The sequence below is a fragment of the Dama dama genome, chromosome 9 (assembly GCF_033118175.1).
Source record: "Dama dama isolate Ldn47 chromosome 9, ASM3311817v1, whole genome shotgun sequence".
NCBI classification, from domain to species: Eukaryota; Metazoa; Chordata; class Mammalia; order Artiodactyla; family Cervidae; genus Dama; species Dama dama.
In genome coordinates this window covers 56,369,443-56,389,105 of record NC_083689.1, presented here as the reverse complement: position 1 = coordinate 56,389,105, position 19,663 = coordinate 56,369,443, and the positions used below count along the sequence as shown (strand labels likewise).

Below are 19,663 nucleotides of genomic sequence, written 5' to 3'. Positions count from 1 at the left end.
AGACTGTGAAATGAATCACACACATGGCCCCATATGGATCAGTCAAAGTCCACCCTTGGGACCTTCTGTCAAAATGATCAAGAAAGACACTCTCCACTCAGTGATGCAAGTTCCAAGGACCACTGAGGCTGGTTTATCTATGAATCCTCCTGCAGAGAATATAGGAAGACAAGGGCTCACAGGTAATGAGACACCAGAAAAAAGGAATGGGAAAGGCTGCAACGAATGTGGAGCCCCCAGACCATGCCATGCTCCTGCCATCTTGGACTCACCAGTAATGTGAGCAAATAAACACCTGTTCTGAATTGTCTTCTTGACACTTTTGTGTAAAAAGAGTACTCACACAAACAACTCCACTACTTTGAAAATTTAATAGCATCTTACTTCCTACAGAGAAAAAAAAAACCCTGAACTCCTCAGAACAATATTCAAGTTCCTCAATCAAAGGGGCCATCTCAGATTTCCAGCTTTAATTCTCCTATTTCAGTCTCAAGTTTTTTCAGATATTAAAATAATAATAATGAAATCAATACTCTTGGTTCATAACATTTCCTGAATCTGAATTATTCTTCTGTTCTCCCTCTACTACTCAGACCTTCAGACCCAGCTCCTACTGGGCACCAGCATCACATCTTACATAACAATTTTCATATGCAAGCATAACTGCCCCCTAACTGGATACTCTGTGAACAAGGAATGACTCTATAAAGTTTCACCTCTAGCACCTGACCATCTCTTTCAGAGAGCAGACACTCCACAAATGTATGCAGCTCTAATGGGAAATGAAAGACTAAGGATAGATACCTGTTGGACTCTTCATTCTTTCTTACACTAGAACTTTTCAAAAATTAACCGTATTACTGTACAATCCAGCAACTGCACTCTTGGGGAGTTATCCTACAGAAAGAAATTAATCTTCATTACTTTGTAATTTTATACACTGTACAAAAACCTGTACAGTGTTTACAGCTGTTTTATTCGCCCCCAGACTAGAAACAATCCAGTCATCCTTCATTGGATGAATGGCTAAACAAACTCAGATGCATCTACACCATGGAATATTACTCAGCAAAGAAAAGAACTTTTGATACACAAGACAACTTGAACAAATCTCAAAGGAATTTTGCTGACTGAAAAAAAGCCAATCCCAAAGGTCAAACAGTATATGATTCCATTTAAATAAAAACTTTGAAATGACACATTCATTCCTACTTTTTGGGCTTCCGTGGTAACCCAGCCAGTAAAGAATCTTCTGGCAATGCGGGAGGCCTGGGTCTGGAAGATCCCCTGGAGAAGGGAATGGCTACCCACTCCAGTATTCTTGCCTGGAGAATCCCAGACAGAGAAGCCCGGCAGGCTACGGTCCATGGGAATGCAAAGAGTTGGACACGACTGAGTGACTAACACCTTCTTTGAAATGACAACAAACAAACAGAAAACAGATTAGTGGTTGCCAGGAGTTAAGAATGGGGGTGAGGTGGGAGGTGAGGCAGATGAGGGCAGCCATAAAAGGGATCCTTGCGGTGACTGACCTGTTCTGTATCTTGATCACATCAATATCTTGGTTGTGATACTGTATTAAAGTCTACTATTAAAGTGGGTTAAAGTACCCAGGATCGCTCTATGTCTTGTAACTGCACGTGAATCTACAATTTTCTCAAAATAAAAAGTCTAATTTTAAAAAAAAAACAACACAAAACACTAGCTATATCTCAAATCTGAACCAAAAATTAGATTCTCAGTGCAAGAGCACCTCACAATCAATCATAGTTTCCAACAAAAGATCTCACAGCAACTATCATACATTAGAGTTTTGCTTAAAAGAGGTGAGAAGAAAAGAGAATCTTCCTGATCAATATGAAAGGAGAGTCTTCTTTACACATAAAAATTATTTTCAGAAACTGGGATGGCAAAAAGAAATGACAAGTACTAACAAAGAGAAGTGTCCCTGCCCAAAACACTGAGCGTGGACCCTGAGCAAGTCTATCTCTAACAGTGCACGGCTGGACTTCCATAGGGATGAGTAAGAGCCACCAATCTGTGAAATCTGATCCGTTTGCCATTTAGAGCCATGTGACTCACCAAGGCTGCCTGCATTCATATCTAAAAATACAGGAAATCTGCAGCCTAGGCAAATTTGGCTCATTGGCTCAGGGCTTTTTGATTCAAATGCTGCACATTTAGAGATAGTGGTTTTATATTTATACCAACCAGCTGCAAAGGAGGTTCTGCTGCTCAAATGACAGAGACTAGGTGGAAGTCTAGAAGGAAAGAGGATCAGAAGACTTATCTGCTTCTATACATTTATCTAGAAGTCACAGGATGACACTTTCTCAGTCATTGGGAACATGAGATCTGAAGTTCTCTGCAGGCTAGAAGGATGAGCTTTCTTAGGCAAATGGGTGTGCCCCATGAAATGCTGGTCTTCAAAGAGGACAAAGGGAGTGTCATGAGCTATTAAAGACAGAGTAGGGTGTGCCAGTCGCACGCAGTGGAGCATCACTTGGACTGGTGGCAACCATCTCTACAGACAGAGAGGGTGTGCTGCCTTGGATCTGCCATTTTCTGTTTTATCTAGTTCCACTCAGTATCTCCTCCAGTAACGCCTCAGGCCATGACCACTGGTGAGGAGGACAGTTGATATTTGTGAATTACCTCTTGGACACGCAAATTCCTTCTCAGGAGGCTCCCCCTTCAACCCTTGGCAACTGCCTGGCAGAGCCCCTGCACTCACCCATCAAGACGCTCAGCAGCTTCTGCACTCTGGAATTGACCCCCACAATTCGGTAGAGCCCTTGCTCATTGATCCCTGAGAAGAGAAACAGTGAAGATTTAATTAGAGGCACGTCAGAACATTAGTCAGGCCAACCCAGCCAAATGCACTTTTTTCATTTTCTCAGGACTTCTAAAAGCTTCTCTAATTAAAATTCCCTGTCACTCAGCTCTGCTCTTAGCAAAGGAGTGGGATTTGGTACAGCTGTCTAGGATTTCATGGATGTGCTGCACACTTCAATCCTCATGTTAGTTCAGTCATCACAGGGCACGAAACTGCCCTCTTCTCTTGCCAAGGTAGCATCTGAAGAGTTTTTAAAGATGTGAAATATACACTTCTACATATGTCATATTTAACCAGTTTTTTCATTTAAAAAACCAAAAATGAAACGATAAAATAAGTTCACACTACAGACAAGGATATACACTTTATAATCTATTTTTGCATACAGAATACAAATACTGAGCTGTTGGGGCATTTTATATTTTGGACAATGTTATCAGCTAAGGCTGAGAAATTAGTCAATTCATTCATCTGTGGTGCAAATTTCTTTATAAAGAAAAAAGTCGACCACCTTTATTGTACCCAAGGAAACACACAAATAGACTACAAGGGGTTCACCTTCAAACACCCAAACAAAGAACCAAAGCTAACCAGCCTCAGTGCTTTGTTCATTTAACTGCAAGGATTAGATCACCACTGCATCTTTTACATCCAGACCAAGTGGAATGATGTGGTGAAATGACTTTTTTCCTGCTGGTCCCAAGCCCATTATATCTGACACTTCTCAACTAACTGGTCTCCTGCTGCCTCTTATTCCTCTACTTAGTACTCAAAAGGAGCTTCTCAAAGTGTCAGTCAGTTCAAATCATCTCTTTTCTTAAAATCTTCCAATGACTTCCCACTGCATTCGGATCACAATCAAAATTTACCAAGGCCTGTAAGGCCCTACACAGTTGAGCATAGGCCCACCTCTGACTGCTTTATCACACATGCCTCCAGCCATGTGTGCCTTCCTGTTACTCCAGCATGCAAAGCTCACGCCCCCAAACCACAGCCTCTGCACAGGATTCCCTCTACCTGGAGCATTCTTCTCCCAGATCTTTTCACCACTGAGGTGTCAGCTTACATGCCACCTATTCGATCAAAAACATCCCATGACCAGCACTATTCTCCACTGCCTTAACCAGTTTTCTTTTTTTAATAGTAGTCAACAGTATCTGAAATCATCTTTATTATTCAATTTCTTGTTTGCTTTCCCCCCACAATTACCATGTAAACTTTTAAGTATAGTGAGTCTATCTTCTTCACCATTATATCCCTAGTACCTACGTAAGTCTACAATTTAGGGCAGAATGAATAGAGCATTCATCAGGGCCACTACTTTGGGACCAAAACAAAATTTCCTGGAAGAAATCTGGGAAAAGGCTGACTGCAGTGTCTTCAACAAGGCCTTCAGAGAAATGGAACTAATAAACAAAAGGAAATAGTCCAGAATGGTAAGATTTTACAGCTCAAATGGACTATATAAGCATGTACATTATCCTGCATGGTTCATGGGCTAGGAGACCCTGGATCTCCTGAGGGATGGGCCTCAAGTGACTGAGTAGCAGAACCATTATTCAATCATGTGGTGGCTTGAAGGGCTTATCGTTTCTGCAACATCTCCACCCCTTCTGTCCCTGTGCTTTCCTAGAGCTTCACACTCTTCTAGCTCCCAGTGGATGACTGCCGAACCTCAGCATGCATGAGAGGTCTGTTCACTCACCTCTGGTCACCACCAATGGTGGTGGTGTGCACATACATGCACCGCAGTAAGGAGATAACCCACTTCCTCCCAAGCATTTATGAGAAAATGGCATTTAACTCACCCTGTCCTTGTTTCCTCTTTGTGTTAAAACTTCTTTAGATGTTAAAATATATCACATTCATTCTCATTTTAGAGGGGGTGGGGACGAGGAGATGGAGGCTAAAAGATCAAACCAGTTGGTGACCCTCTTCTTCCTCTACTACTCAATGCACATTTTTTTCTGGTTTTACATCAGGAAAAAGTCACCCTCTTGAGCTGTGGGTTTGCATTTATCACATAGACTATGAAGGAGTTTAAATGATTAGGAGATATTGCTCTCAGTTTTGGCGCCTGAAAACTGAGAGACAAAGAGGCTGGCCCACCTCCGCAGGAACTTGAACTTCATCATGGAGAGGAGGGGAGCTCACTTTTGGCTCCATTTTTATACTTTTACCCTTGTTAATCCTACCATGCTGCAGTCCATGGGGTCACAAAGAGTTAGACACGACTGAGTGACTGAACTGAACTGAACCCTGTACCTCTTATTTCTCATTCCTTTAAAATGACAAGCAAATCAAAACGCCTATTGAAAAATTACCTTAGTAACACACTTTAAAAAGTGTTGAAAGTACAGTTATGGAAAACAGACAAATCCAAGGAAGACAGTGAAGGACAGCAGAATCTGCCACTCACAACACAAGTTGCCCATGCAGGCATGATCTTTCCTCTCCTTGCCATCCCCAGGATGGGTTCAGAGTGGACAGGCTGGTTCAGAACTTGCATTTTTCACGTAATATACATTAATGAAAACCTTAGATTTCAATAAATATATTTCTACTGCATTTTTCACTAAAAATTTTCACTAAAAATTCAGAGTGTTTTACTGTATGGATGTAGCACATTCTTGGTTTAACCAATTTTTGAGACATTTGGCCCATTTCTGTTTTTTGTTTTGTTTCTTACCTTAACACTACTGTATAAACATCTTTATGGCTCAACCTGGCCCATGACCTTATTTCCTCAAGATCAATTCCCAGAAATCTCACTTTCTTCTATTTTATATTCTCTGGCTATGTTTTACAAATCTTTGAAACTCTTTATTAAAGGAAGGTATAGCAGAAATAAGCAAACTTAAAAAAAATAGCACACATTATAATGATTACTTTGGAAAGAATAAATTTGGACTAGATGCACAGGAGTAGAGGTTTATACGGTTAGTCAGTTTTTTTTTTCTTCTTCCCCTCTACTCAATGCTTCATAGCCTTTAATATAATGCTTGTATTTCTAAACTTGTAAGAGGTTAAGGATCCTGTTTTAGAAGACAGAACTTCCTCAGACAAACGGCTGGAGGGTTGAGATGTGGGAAAATCAAGAAGATTCCCATCTTTGACAATGGTTCAAATCAAATCCAGTGGAAAGACAACGATCAGCTTTCCTCAGGAATATAACAGACAATGTACTCAAAGCTTGAAACTGCCAGAATTGAGGAATCTCCTCTGCAGCTGTCTCCTCTAAGACAGAGACCACTGACAAACCAGCCTCTCTGACCTCAAAGTGCCGCTCCTATGGATCCAGGAAAGGTCAACGTGTGAAACAGCACCACTGCAGAAACCAGGGGCCTGACCCTTTCTCCTTACCTAGATAGTACCCTGGGCTGAATTCCTAATCTGGGGCCCACAACCCCAAGAAGCCCACTAGAGAATTCAGGGTATCTATCAACTTAGGAAAACTATCACAACTTTATTTCCACCTATAACTGAAATTAAACATTTCCTTCCATTACAACATAAGCAACAAATCACAGCTTTAGCAGTATATGCAACTTGGCTGGAAACCAAAGATATTTTCCTAACACGTTACAATTGTCACTGACATCCTGAACTATCACTAATTCTGAATTATGCTAGCTATCAGACCCACTGCCGGAACCTGATGTGTAAACAAAGAATCACATATATTATTATATCACAACCATGGTTTTTAGTATTTTAACCGAATTTCAGTAACTTCAGTAGCTTCCCTGGTGGCTCAGAAGGTAAAGAATCTGCCTGCAATGCAGGAGACCTGGGTTTGACCCCTGGGTTGGGAAGAACCCCTGGATAAGTGAATGGCTAGCCACTCCAGTATTCTTGCCTGAAGAATTCACTGGACAGAGGAGCCTGGTGGGCTACAGTCCACAGGTCCACAAAGAGTCAGACATGACTGAGTGACTAACACACATCAATAACTAGATTCCTTATAATTCTATGTATTTGATATGCATGCATTTAAAACAGTCTTTTGATTAGCTGAAAAGGTTGATGACACCAAATGAACCAAATCAGCTGAGAGCCCCTGTGCCTCAGAACAACACAAGCTGTGGAAACACACCGCCAATGGCGTTTGGGGAGTTAATGAGTCACTAGAGGTTGGGAAATAGCAGGTAGCAGGTCTGCCACCTCACCAGATGTGTGACCTTCACTGAGAACAATGCCATCTGCTGAACTATTTTACCTCTGGTTTCCACAGCATGGATGCATTTCCTGATGATGCTGAAGCCAATGCTGTCCAACTGTGCAGCTGAAAGAGGAAGAAGAAGGCAGTCAAGTTGCTGGCCACACACATACCAACCCTGGAACAGGGCTTGACCAACCCAGCATGACTCAGTCCCATGGTGTTGCCAGGGATTCTTTTCTTTTTTTCCACTGAAAGTACAGGAATGATTCAAAATTTAAAACTGGTAGCACTCACAGAGAGTTTACCATATGCCAGGTACAGTTCAAAGTGCTTTGCACATATTATCTCATTTAATTCTCATGGTAACTCTCTGCAAGGTTATCGTCTATTAACAGCAGAAGAAACACAGCACAGAGTGATGAGTACTTTACTGAAGGAGTAACCAGGCAAACTTTAACTTGTTTTGCTGTTGTCAGGAGCTTTAGGACTAACTGTGTGCTGGTCTCCTTCAAAAGGCATAAATAAAAGACTATATTACCCAAAGCAATCTATAGATTGAATGCAATCCCTATTAAGCTACCAACGGTATTTTTCACAGGACTAGAACAAAAAATTTCACAATTTGTATGGAAATACAAAAAACCTCGAATAGCCAAAGTAATCTTGAGAAAGAAGAATGGAACTGGAGGAATCAACCTGCCTGACTTCAGACTATACTACAAAGCCACAGTCATCAAGACAGCATGGTACTGGCACGAAGACAGAAATATAGATCAATGGAACAGAATAGAAAGCCCAGAGATAAATCCACGAACCTATGGACACCTTATCTTTGACAAAGGAGGCAAGGATATACAATGGAAAAAAGACAACCTCTTTAACAAGTGGTGCTGGGAAAACTGGTCAACCACTTGTAAAAGAATGAAACTAGAACACTTTCTAACACCATACACAAAAATAAACTCAAAATGGATTAAAGATCTAAATGTCAGACCAGAAACTATAAAACTCCTAGAGGAGAACATAGGCAAAACACTCTCCGACATAAATCACAGCAAGATCCTCTATGACCCACCTCCCAGAATATTGGAAATAAAAGCAAAACTAAACAAATGGGACCTAATGAAACTGAAAAGCTTTTGCAAAACAAAGGAAACTATAAGCAAGGTGAAAAGACAGCCCTCAGATTGGGAGAAAATAATAGCAAACGAAGCAACAGACAAAGGATTAATCTCAAAAATATACAAGCAACTCCTGTAGCTCAATTCCAGAAAAATAAATGACCCAATCAAAAAATGGGCCAAAGAACTAAACAGACATTTCTCCAAAGAAGACATACAAATGGCTAACAAACACATGAAAAGATGCTCAACATCATTCATTATCAGAGAAATGCAAATCAAAACCACAATGAGGTACCATTACACGCCAGTCAGGATGGCTGCTATCCAAAAGTCTACAAGCAATAAATGCTGGAGAGGGTGTGGAGAAAAGGGAACCCTCTTACACTGTTGGTGGGAATGCAAACTGGTACAGCCGCTATGGAGAACAGTGTGGAGATTTCTTAAAAAACTGGAAATAGAACTGCCATATGACCCAGTAATCCCACTTCTGGGCATACACACCGAGGAAACCAGATCTGAAAGAGACACGTGTACCCCAGTGTTCATTGCAGCACTGTTTATAATAGCCAGGACATGGAAGCAACCTAGATGCCCATCAGCAGACGAATGGATAAGGAAGCTGTGGTACATATACACCATGGAATATTACTCAGCCATTAAAAAGAATTCATTTGAATCAGTTCTAATGAGATGGATGAAACTGGAGCCCCTTATACAGAGCAAAGTAAGCCAGAAAGATAAAGAACATTACAGTATACTAACACATATATATGGAATTTAGAAAGATGGTAACGATAACCCTATATGCAAAACAGAAAAAGAGACACAGATGTACAGAATAGACTTTTGGACTCTGTGGGAGAAGGCGAGGGTGGGATGTTTCGAGAGAACAGCATCGAAACATGTATATTATCTAGGGTGAAACAGATCACCAGCCCAGGCTGGATGCATGAGACAAGTGCACTGGGAAGACCCAGAGGGATCGGGTAGAGAGGGAGGTGGGAGGGGGGATCGGGATGGGGAATACATGTAAATCCATGGCTGATTCATGTCAATGTATGACAAAAACCACTACAATATTGTAAAGTAATTAGCCTCCAACTAATAAAAATAAATGGGGAAAAAAGGCATAAATTAAATGCTCAATAAATGTCAGGTAAGTGCTTCACAGAGCTCCCCTTGTTTAATCCCAGCAAGTCCTCTAGGTTGGTACTATCATGAGCCCCAAATTATACAAGAAGAAACAGATTTGGCAAAGCTAACTATCTTGACCAAAGCTGCAGAGCTAATATGTGAGAGACTCATATAAGGAGCCAGTAAAACCTTAATTGCCTTAAAAGTGACTCTGAAAAATAAAAAAATAAGTGACTCTGAGTTAAAGGGAAGAATAAAATTCTGCTCAGATGACTAGAAAAAGGAAAAAAAAGGAAAAGTGACCGGGGGGGGGGGGGGGTGGAATTAAAACAAGGACATTAAACTAAAACAAGGAATTAAAACCAAGGACAAAGAAGATATCTAAGGGAAAAGCACTAATGTGGAAGACCCATCCTCTATGTGGTGACAGGGTTCTCCATCTGCTCCAAAACACCCTCTTGTCACTCAGAAAATAAATGACAAGCAGCACCAACTTTTCCATAGCACAGAATCAACTGCCAACCTGGCAACAGGGCTAAAAACCCAACAAAATTCATCCCCATGCTCTGATTATCCAATGATAAGATGTACGTGGTAATCTTTAAGAATCTTTGACCTCCTTAGGATATCAGGACAAGATGTTCTACAAACCAGTGTCCTGAGTGGAGAAGGGAATGGTAGGAAGAAGGAAAGTGAGTATTTATAAATGATTTGTTGTCATCCCAGGGCAAGAAATACACTTATAAAATACGAGAACTGAGCAGAACTTGAACTCATCTTGGATCTCATCCAAATGGAATCTCTCCATTCTTAATGTATATGGTTGACTATAGGTCCAGTGAAGGAAAAACTCCTTTAAAAAATCACTGGAAATTCCCCAAATCAAACCAAAAAGGAATGGCAACTTCCCCAAACTTCTCTTCCCAAAGAGAACCAGCTTTAGCTCTTACATGTGTACATATCACTTCGTGGTACTTATTATTAAACATACTTACTATCTCTAGGATAGTAAATAAAGTACCAGAAAGGGGGAGGAAATGATGTTTTTCTTCCTGCAGAGCACTTGCTATACAAACCATTGTTCTTGTTCTCTTAAAGCTACAGAGAGTCTACTAATTCAATCCCTTGCTTCTTCTAATATGAACCGAGTGTTTACTCTGCAAATTGTGTTGTATATAGCTTTCTGACTCAGAAAAGGATCATTCTTCTAAATAAAGCTCAACTCATACCATTGAGTTTTCTCAAATTTTATGACAAACTATAATACATAGTCTAAATATCTACTGGAATCAAAGCAAGATTTTTTAAAAATGATAACTCACTAAGATATAATTCACATACTGTAGTGTTCACTCATTTAAAACTTTACAATTCATTAATTTCTAGTATATTTCAAAGTCATGAATCAATCACCATTCTCTACATAACATTTTCAATACTCCCATGAAAAACCTTATACACATTAACAGTAACTCTATTTCCTTCCTCCCTCAGCTCCTAGAACCAGAAATCTATCTTCTGTTTCTATAGATTTGCTTATTCTGGACATTTCATGTACAAGCAATCATATAATATGTGGTCTTTTGTATCTAGTTTCTTTCACTTAGTATAATGCTTTCCAGATTTCTCTACAATGCAACATCAATGCACTTTACTCCATTTTATGACTAAATAACATTTCATTGCCTGGATATACCACATTTCATTTATCCATTCATCAGCTACCATTTCTGCTTTTTGACTATTATGAATAATGCTACTAGGAACACACTGGTGTACAAATCTTTGTGTGAACATATATTTTCATTTCTGTTCATTATGTGCCCAAGGTTAGAAGTACTAGGTTATATGGTAACTCTATGCTTAACTTTTTGAAGAAATGCCAAACTGCTTTCTAAAAGTGCTAGACCACTTTACATTCCCACCAGTGACATATGAAAATTCCAATTTCTCCAGGTCCTTACCAATGTTTGTGATTGTCTTTTTAATTACTGCCATTCTGGATGTGAAATGGTATCTCACTGTGGTTGTTACTTGCATTTCCCTAATGACTACTGGTGCTGGGCATCTTTTCATGTGTAGGGGAGAAAGTTCATTCCTTTATACAGTAGTCAAAATAGAGCCTACTGGCAAGTATTTGTCAGAGGGGAAATTGTTTTCTATGCTTAAGGATGTTACCTAAATGTCCATAACATGATTCAATAGTCAGTTGAAGCCTTTTGGTTCTTCTTTTGAGAGGTGATTAAGAGGATTCTTGCACAGGGATGATAGTCAAGGAAGTTTGGGAGAGAAAGGACTGAAGTTGTGGACAGTGCTCTGGGGAGTTGCTGAGATGGATTCCAAATTTGGAAATTTTAAGGGTAGGTTTGTGAACATGATGATGTTCTAGGCATTGACGAACTTCTGTTCTGGACAAAGACTATTTTGCTTCCTTACCCCGTGAACATGGTTAAAATTAGAAATAACTTGGCAGCTGACAGGGATGACCCCAGTGGCCAGGAGATACATGCTCATAAAGCCACTAGCCCAACTACTGGAAGAAATACGGACAGAGCTAGATATAACCCTGCAGAGACAAATCAGTCCTTGACCTTTTCTCATGGAACTGTGGGAAGTTGGCTCCTCCTCTAAGTAGGTAATAGCTAATGGAAAAGAATACAATGCTATCCCCCAAGCATATTCAGAAAAAAACTAAATTCCACTAAGCCACACTAATTACACTTATGTCTTTTGGAAAATGCCAAAGAAAAATGCCCCCCACCCAAAATCTCTGAGTAAATGTTCCTTCTTTGGTTTTCCCAAAATTAGAAGTTCTCCAATTTGTTTTATACCAGCAAAAGCTTTTCATGAAATAAATCTTACACAGATGTTACACATAAAGTCATTACACATGTAACAATATTAGTATTATTAGTTGTATAAATTCAAATGCATATAACAAATTCATATATTGCCAAGTCAAATGCTAAGAGCTCAAGGTAACACTATAAGCCTCTAACGTGTTCAAGCTGCATACTAATGATAATTACTACAGTTTCATAAACAAAACTGTGTTAAGAGATGGAATTAATATGAAACAACAGTCCTAATAAGGAACTCATGAAAAACACTTTAACTATCACTGTTGTAAATCTCTAAACTGTAACTGGTATAAATTATTACACTGCCCCCTACCCTGGCACTTCTCTGTATTTCTCTATCTCTGGTGTGCACATGTGTGTGTACACACACACACACACACACACACACACACAGAGGTTTGAATTCTATTCTCACCAGTCTGAGTTTCCTGCTGACATCGTGATTAAGATACTGATGATGAACAATTTCTTTCCTATTTAACATGTACTGAGTACCACTGATGTGACAGGGACTGCAGTGAATCCATAATCAGATCATTAGTCCTGATCACTGTCCAGAAGATACATAATCTAAGTTAATTGAGATCTCCTATTCGAAAAATCCAGTTCCCACTATCAGGTTTATAACACCATCACCACTGAGCAGAGTTTGCTAATGAAAGAAAAAGTCTGAGCAGCCCGCCAGATGGAAGCGGCTGTCCTTAATCCCTTCAAGCAGGTGATTCAGCTCTTTTACTGAGCCCAGGCTCAGAAAAGGTCAGGGATTTATTTGCAATTGCTGTATCCTTATAATCTCCAGAAATAATCTCTCATTAAATATCTACTAGGCTTGCATTATTCCCTTAATTTGACTGGCAATGAGTTGTTGCAGGGCCGGTACCTCCTGGGCCAGACACTCACGGTCTGGCAGCTAAGGCTCGGACTGGCTCACCTTCCTCTCTCAGCCATGAGTTTAGCTCTGCCCAGGTTTACACAAAGGGCAGGCCAAACAGTTGTCAGATAATGAATATTCACAGACCTCACACAAACACCCAGGCTGACCTGCCAAGTTAGAAAAGGGTCATCCTCTTAACTGTCATGTCAACTTTTGAAGCATTATTTGTCTGTTTTTAGAGGAAGTTAAGGGCCAGTGTCACACAAAGCTATTTTCTCGAAGTTTTATGGAGAACAGAAAGACATGGGACAGGCAGTTTGACTCTCAGTCAACCTGGATATTCTTAGGGCCAAAGAGGGAGGAGGATGCCTAGCAGACTATTTGGTCTTTGCTTACCATGCCCAGGGTATGAACTCTGAGAGGAGGGAAGCAGGTGAGATCCAGGAATTGACTGCTTTACTGCAATGGGCTTAAAACAGCAATATACTTTAAGGATCAGTCAAATTGTTTAAAAGAAGGAGACTGGTGGGTCAGGTATACACATGGATTTTAGCATAACCTTCAATGCCTTGTTCTGCAGCTTCTGGTACCTCATGTTACCTCATATGAAGCTTTCCTTGGTCTTTAAAAAAAAAAGAAGCAGCAGCAGCATGTAGGTGATGGTAAAGAGTGAGAACTACAATAAAATCATGAACTTAACCCTTAGCACTTCCCTTCTTTCTTATCTCCCACATCCAAATTATTCACCTCAGTTTTACCACCTAATGCATCTCAATTTTACCTAGTTCTCGCTGCCTTCACCACACCACCCTGGTCCCCTCGTCTGTTACTAGGACAGCTGCAAGGCCCTCCTAACTGGTCTCCTTGGCGCACACCTCCTCTGACTTCCTCCAATCTGCCCTCAACCCTGCAACCCCCATGACCTCGACAAAACCAGACCACATCACCTCTCTGCCTAAAATCATTTAATGGCACCCCACTGCTCTTAGAAACATAACCCTGGCCCCTAACAAGGCCCACACAGCCCTGCATGGTCTGGCTCCAGCTTCGTCTCATGGCCCTCCCCCAGGTCTCAGCATCCCAACCACACTGGCTTCCTCTCAGAGTGTCCAGTTGACCACATTTTCTCCTCAGCCTTTGTACAAGCTGTGTTTCACCCCTAGGAGCCCTTTGGCCCATGTGACTCCAAATTCTCAGGTCTTCCCCTTCAAGTATCATCTCCTGTAAAGAAGCCTCTCTGACCCCTCCACCTAGGTTGATGCCTTCCTCAACCTCTCCATCAGAGTATGCAACAGGAGTACAAAGCTACATTTATTTGTACAATCCTGCAAAAGAGACTGTCTGTCTACCAAGCTGGATATGCATTCATAAAGACAATGGTCCATATATAACTTTACTCATTTATTGTCATTATTACTAAATCTCTGTCATCCACCGTCCACCATAATGCTGGAAATGAAGTAGAAGCATGTAACTTTTCATTTGGTGTAATTTTTCATTTTGGATACACGGATCTGTAAAGTGGTGACTGAATGGTAGGAAGAGCTGCAGAGGGGCAGTGTGGTAGAGTCAAACTGACGTTTCAAACTTCAACTGATGTAAACCCTATGAAAGCAGATAGGTTATCTAAGCTTCTGCTCCTCAGCTTTTCCATCTTTTGTGAGGACAAAAGGTTAAATAAAGAAATGAATGGCTTAATCTAACCACTTCCTTCCTTCCTGTATCAATACAAACAGGTATTACCAAGCAGTACAGCCCTAAGAATCAGGGAAAAATAAAAACTATGCAAGCCAAGACATAGACCAGAGGAAACAAAACCAAGTTTAGGTTTCCTGGATACTTTTAATAATAGAAATCCTTTGCTTGCACATACTAACTAGGCCATCTAAACAGTCAGACAGGACTTCCCTGGTGGTACAGTGGATAGGAATCCACCTGCCAATGCAGGAGACATGGGTTCAAGTCCTGGTCCGGGAAGATCCCACATGCTGCGGAGCAACTAAGCCCGTGTACCACAAGTACTGAGCCCTCCCTCTAGAGCCTGTGCTCTACAAGAGGAGCCACCATAATGAGGAGCCTGCAAACCACAATGAAGTAGTCCCCACTCACTGCAACTGGAGAAAGCCCGAGAAAAGCAATGGAGACCCAGTGCAGCCAGAAATAAAAATAAATAAATAAAATCATTAAAAAAAAAACAACAAAAACAGTCAGACAGGCCTGAGGGTAGAGAAAGCTCTAGAAAATAAGAGCATTCACCTCCAGAATTCTGTGCCACTCACTCTTGAGGTCCCAAAGTCCCTCTTATAAAAATCACTGACTAGCTGCTGCCTGTCTCCAAATCCTTAGTATTCAAAGCACCCGGAAACTAGGTAAGAAATGGCCAAATCACCAGTTCTGAATAGAAGGGACGTTTTCACAGCATAGGCTGACTGATGGACATATAATCTGGAAAAAAAAAAATGATACTTTGAAATATGTCCCAGAGTTACCCCAGACATGCCTCCCAGGAATTCTAACAGACCTCAGACCTCTCCTCGAAAGGAGAGGAACTGACTTACCTGAATTAGGCTCAACGTGAATTAGATGGAATTAACAGTTTCCTAAAGCTGGTGTTCGACTGACTTTTTCTTTATTCAACTTTTCTTTGATTAAAAAAAAAATACCTTTCAAGTTTTTTTTTTCTTTTTTTATGGGAGAAATGGAATTTTCTGGAAATAAAAACAAGAGAACTGAGGTAAAGGAAGTCCTTGCTGTGTTTTCAATGCTGATGGATACAGGAAGTCATCTGGAGTTGCTGAGACCAGCCCACCACTTTATGGACAGTTCCTGGGGCACGTTCTCACCACAGAAATTTACTCACTTTCCCTATGTGATTTGCTCTTTAAAGCCTGACCTGCCTCGCTCCTTCTGAATTTAATCAATTTCAGCACCATTAAAAGCCATGAAGAAAAACACCCACACTGAATTGAATACAAAATCCCATCTGGAGAAGAGATTTCCAGTTGACTCACACACTCAGAGGGGCTCACATCCTTTTCCTAAGCATGTGAAGCCCCAGAGTTGCCAGGGCTTCCTGGCTGTGAAGCTTCCAGTGGGGTCCAGGAAAGGTGTGAGTTCTCTACTTGGGCAATTACCCAGAGCCAGTTTTAATCCCAGATCAGCTCCCCACACCTGTGACCCATTTCACTTCACTGCCAACTGCCCTTTATTCTGTTCCCTGGCTGGTAGGTACTCAGGGAATGTGAATGAACTTTAACATTAACTGAAGTAACACTGACAGAAGTTGTATGTACTGGAAAGAGAATAATGAATTTTAAGGCCAGACAGACCTGGCTTAGACTCCTGTCTCTGCCACCTCTGGCCATTATGCTCTTAGGCAAGAAGCTTCACCTTCCTCACCTGTGTGGTATGGTAACTCACCTTAATGCTACGAAGGTCAAATGAAATGCACAGCAACTGAGACTTAGCTAGTATTCGGTAAATGGTCATTACCAGTACTATGATTATTAGGATATAGTAACTACACTACAATACTTGAATCAAACTTTCCAGTTGATGAAATACTCTTCACATCCAAGTGCATGTTAACCTTACTGTAATCTCATGGGGGTACATATTGCTACTATTCTTACTAAAAACATCTAGCTGTGTCTCCACACTAGTAAGTATAATGAAGGATAATACAACACTATTTATAGAATAAATTAATAGCTCATAGTTTATTTGACTTTTCCAATATACCTGTTAAGTTTTTATGATGAGAAATGCCAGGCTCACGATGTTAAGTGGTACCAACAATGATGATGGCAGTAGTAACACTTCGCACATGGTATTGCTCTGGAGTAGGCACTTATTGCACCGTATCATCACCATTATCATTATCACCAGCCCTGCTTTGCAGGCAAGAAACCTTGGATCAAACAAGATTAAGGAACTTCTGTAGGATTATGGTGTTCATGAGTGGTGGAACCAGGATTCTAACTTGGTCTGGCTCCAGAGATCATTCTCTTCTATTCCCTGTTCCTCTGCTGAAGTTCACACAGTTAGTCAGAGAAGGGCCAGGGCTGGAGTCCTATTTTCTGGATTCTGCCCTTTCTACTCCAGAAGTAGCTCCCAAACCTAGGGGACAGACTCAGGGGCATGCTTGCTCAATGCAGATTCTGGGTGCCTCCCAAAGGATATGCTTCAGCAGGTGTGAGAATCATATGTGGGATAGATAACACTGTACTGTACATCAAGGGACTAAAATTATTGTCACTAAAGACCACTACAAATGATTATTAGTTAATGGGTGATATCTATTCCACATTCCTCATCCAATAAAAAAGATTCACCAGTGCTGTGTACCTCAAAGTGTAATGTTGGCTTGTGCCATCAGGGTATATGAAACGATTCCAAGTAGTTCACAAATAAATATTTGAAATTGTTACATACTTACTTTAATAAATACTAGAAATTTATTGTTTTATCTCACAAAGTATGATGCATTTTTAAAATAAATGTAGTTTAAGAAGAGTGAGTTAATTTTAAAAAATAGTACATAAATAATATTACAGGGGGCATATACACATGTTAAAAAATAATGAAGGTGACAAACAACACATTTGGGAGCTACTGTCCTAATCTGTAGCAGCCCAGGCACCACCTTCAACCTGGCTGAAAGGACAAGATGGGAGGGTACCACATTCTATCAGCAAGCTGTCCTATTTCAACAGTCATCCTTGATTCCTTGCCATCTCTCACACCCCACATCCAATCTGTTAGCCAGTCCCATCAGCAATAACTTAAACCTGGAATCCAGCTACTTCTCATCATCTCTGTTACTAATACTTTGGTCCAAGCTACCATCATCTTTTGCCTGGACTGTTCCCATAGCCTCTCAACTGTTTCTCCTTTTGCCCCCTACAGTGTATTCTCTGCCAGTGGTCAGAGTCATCTTTTAAAAATATACATTGGCTCATGTCACTCGCCTGATCACAACCCGCCAGGGACTTCTTATGACACTTAGAACGCAATCCTACCTCCTGACCACAGCCTCACATGGTTCAGTCTACCTAAACACTCTCCCTCTGGTCTCTGCCAATCCAGTCACAAGGGTCCTTCCTGATACTCCTTGAACATGGCTAGTTCAGCTTCTCCGCTGCAGGGGCCTCTGTACGTGCTTGTTTCTCTGCCAGTTCCTGACATGCCACCCTCCCTAGGTTTGTTCAGGTTTCTCCTTAAATGTCATTTCTTCAAGGAGGCCTCCTCTGTTCCTGGTATCTAAAACAGCCACCCATCAAGAGAGGGATGGACTGGGATTTTGGGGTGAGTGGATGCAAACTGTTACATATAGGATGGATACACAAGGTCCTGCAGTGCAGCACAGGGAACTATTTTCAGTATCCTGTGATAAACCAAATTGGAAAAGAATATGAAAAAGAATGTGTATCGGTGTATAACTGAGCCATTCTACTGTACAACAGTAACTAACACAACATTGTAAAATCAACTATACTTCAGTAAAAAATAAATTAAATATAAAATAGCCACCCTTCCCTTGTAACTCTCTGTCCCTTTGTTCTTACTTCCTCATAGCCCTTCTCTCCACCTGGAAGCCTCCCTTTGTTTGCTGGCTTTCTGTTTGGTGTCCCTGCTCTCATTCAGGGACTTTATCTGCCTTGTTCACTACCATAGCTTCAGTACAGATCTCCTGAAGGAAGCAACAACTACAACCCACATTTTCACCAGCAGAGACACCAAGAAATCAATAGGTGAAGCAGTTCCGACACTCCAGGAACCTCAGTGGGAAGCAGCTGACTGAACCCTGGTACCTTCCAGAGTGCAGGGTCTCCTGGGGAAGCACAGGACAGCATGGATAGGGGTCTCATTCACCCCCTGGCCTCTGTGCATGAACACCACCAATCAGAATTTTCTTCCCTAGCCAGGAAGAACTTCTTTTCTCATGGTTTCTGGAGACACACATTTAGAAAAATAAGCCGAGAAGGATGGAGAGTAAAGCAAGTAAAACAGGTAGCAGAAGAAGAGATGACAACCCTGCCTGGCTTGGAATAAACCTGCCAGTCTCAGATGTCCCAGTTCTCAGCCAGACAGAGGCAGCCAAAGTGGCAGCAGTCGGGTTCCTACACAGTACAGGCTGGGAGCTGCAGGCCAGTTTCGGGTGGGAGGATGGAGGAAGGACTGTTTCCTTCTGGGTTTTTACATCTGCAGTCTCCTAGTCTGCCTTAAAATTCCTAATCAGGACAGCTGCGAAGAAGGAAGGCTTCATACACGCCTTGGTAATGTGAACCATCTTAATCAGAACTATTTGTCTCCTACCTGGGACTCTGGGCATCCCAAGAATGACTTACAGTCCAGTGGCCTCAATTCCTTTCTACCTCGAGGCCTGGGTGGCTGTGCACTGATTTCTCAACCAAGAGAGATCAGTGCCAGCTTTCCAAAGGTGGACGTGTTTCAAGTGGAAAACCAATCTCCTCTGTCCAGCTATATCCCTTCCCTGCCTCTGACTACGCGTCCTCTACCTTATCTGCCCTAGAAGTGGTTTAGCTATTTTTCAGACACAACAAACCCCAGGGCAGTAGAAGGCAGGGAAGGAGATGCCATTCAGAATCTGAGGCCTAAGATTTGCACCTGGAGTCACCATGATATTGTATGATGTGGGAATACCTCACC

General features: G+C 41.2%; 1 protein-coding gene and 1 long non-coding RNA gene across 14 annotated transcripts in view; both read right to left on the bottom strand.

Annotated features, from left to right (window-relative positions):
* The window catches only part of ARHGAP26 (Rho GTPase activating protein 26), a 465,415-nt gene that overhangs the window by 184,574 nt on the left and 261,178 nt on the right, over nt 1-19,663 (bottom strand). For all 13 annotated transcript variants that reach the window (XR_009694187.1, XR_009694186.1, XR_009694188.1 and 10 more), the window contains 2 exons: nt 7,056-7,121; nt 2,735-2,809 (listed from right to left, as the gene is read on the bottom strand). Coding sequence is in view for 10 of the 13 variants with exons in the window: in XM_061151615.1 (XP_061007598.1) it covers nt 2,735-2,809; nt 7,056-7,121 (141 nt within the window). In the remaining 3 variants the exon portion in view is untranslated. The remainder of the gene's footprint in view (nt 1-2,734; nt 2,810-7,055; nt 7,122-19,663) is intronic.
* Nucleotides 15,254-16,895, bottom strand: LOC133062512 (uncharacterized). The gene is made up of 3 exons (XR_009694190.1): nt 16,733-16,895; nt 15,550-15,699; nt 15,254-15,436 (listed from the first exon to the last, which is right to left on the bottom strand). It is a non-coding gene; the product is annotated as an uncharacterized LOC133062512 (long non-coding RNA).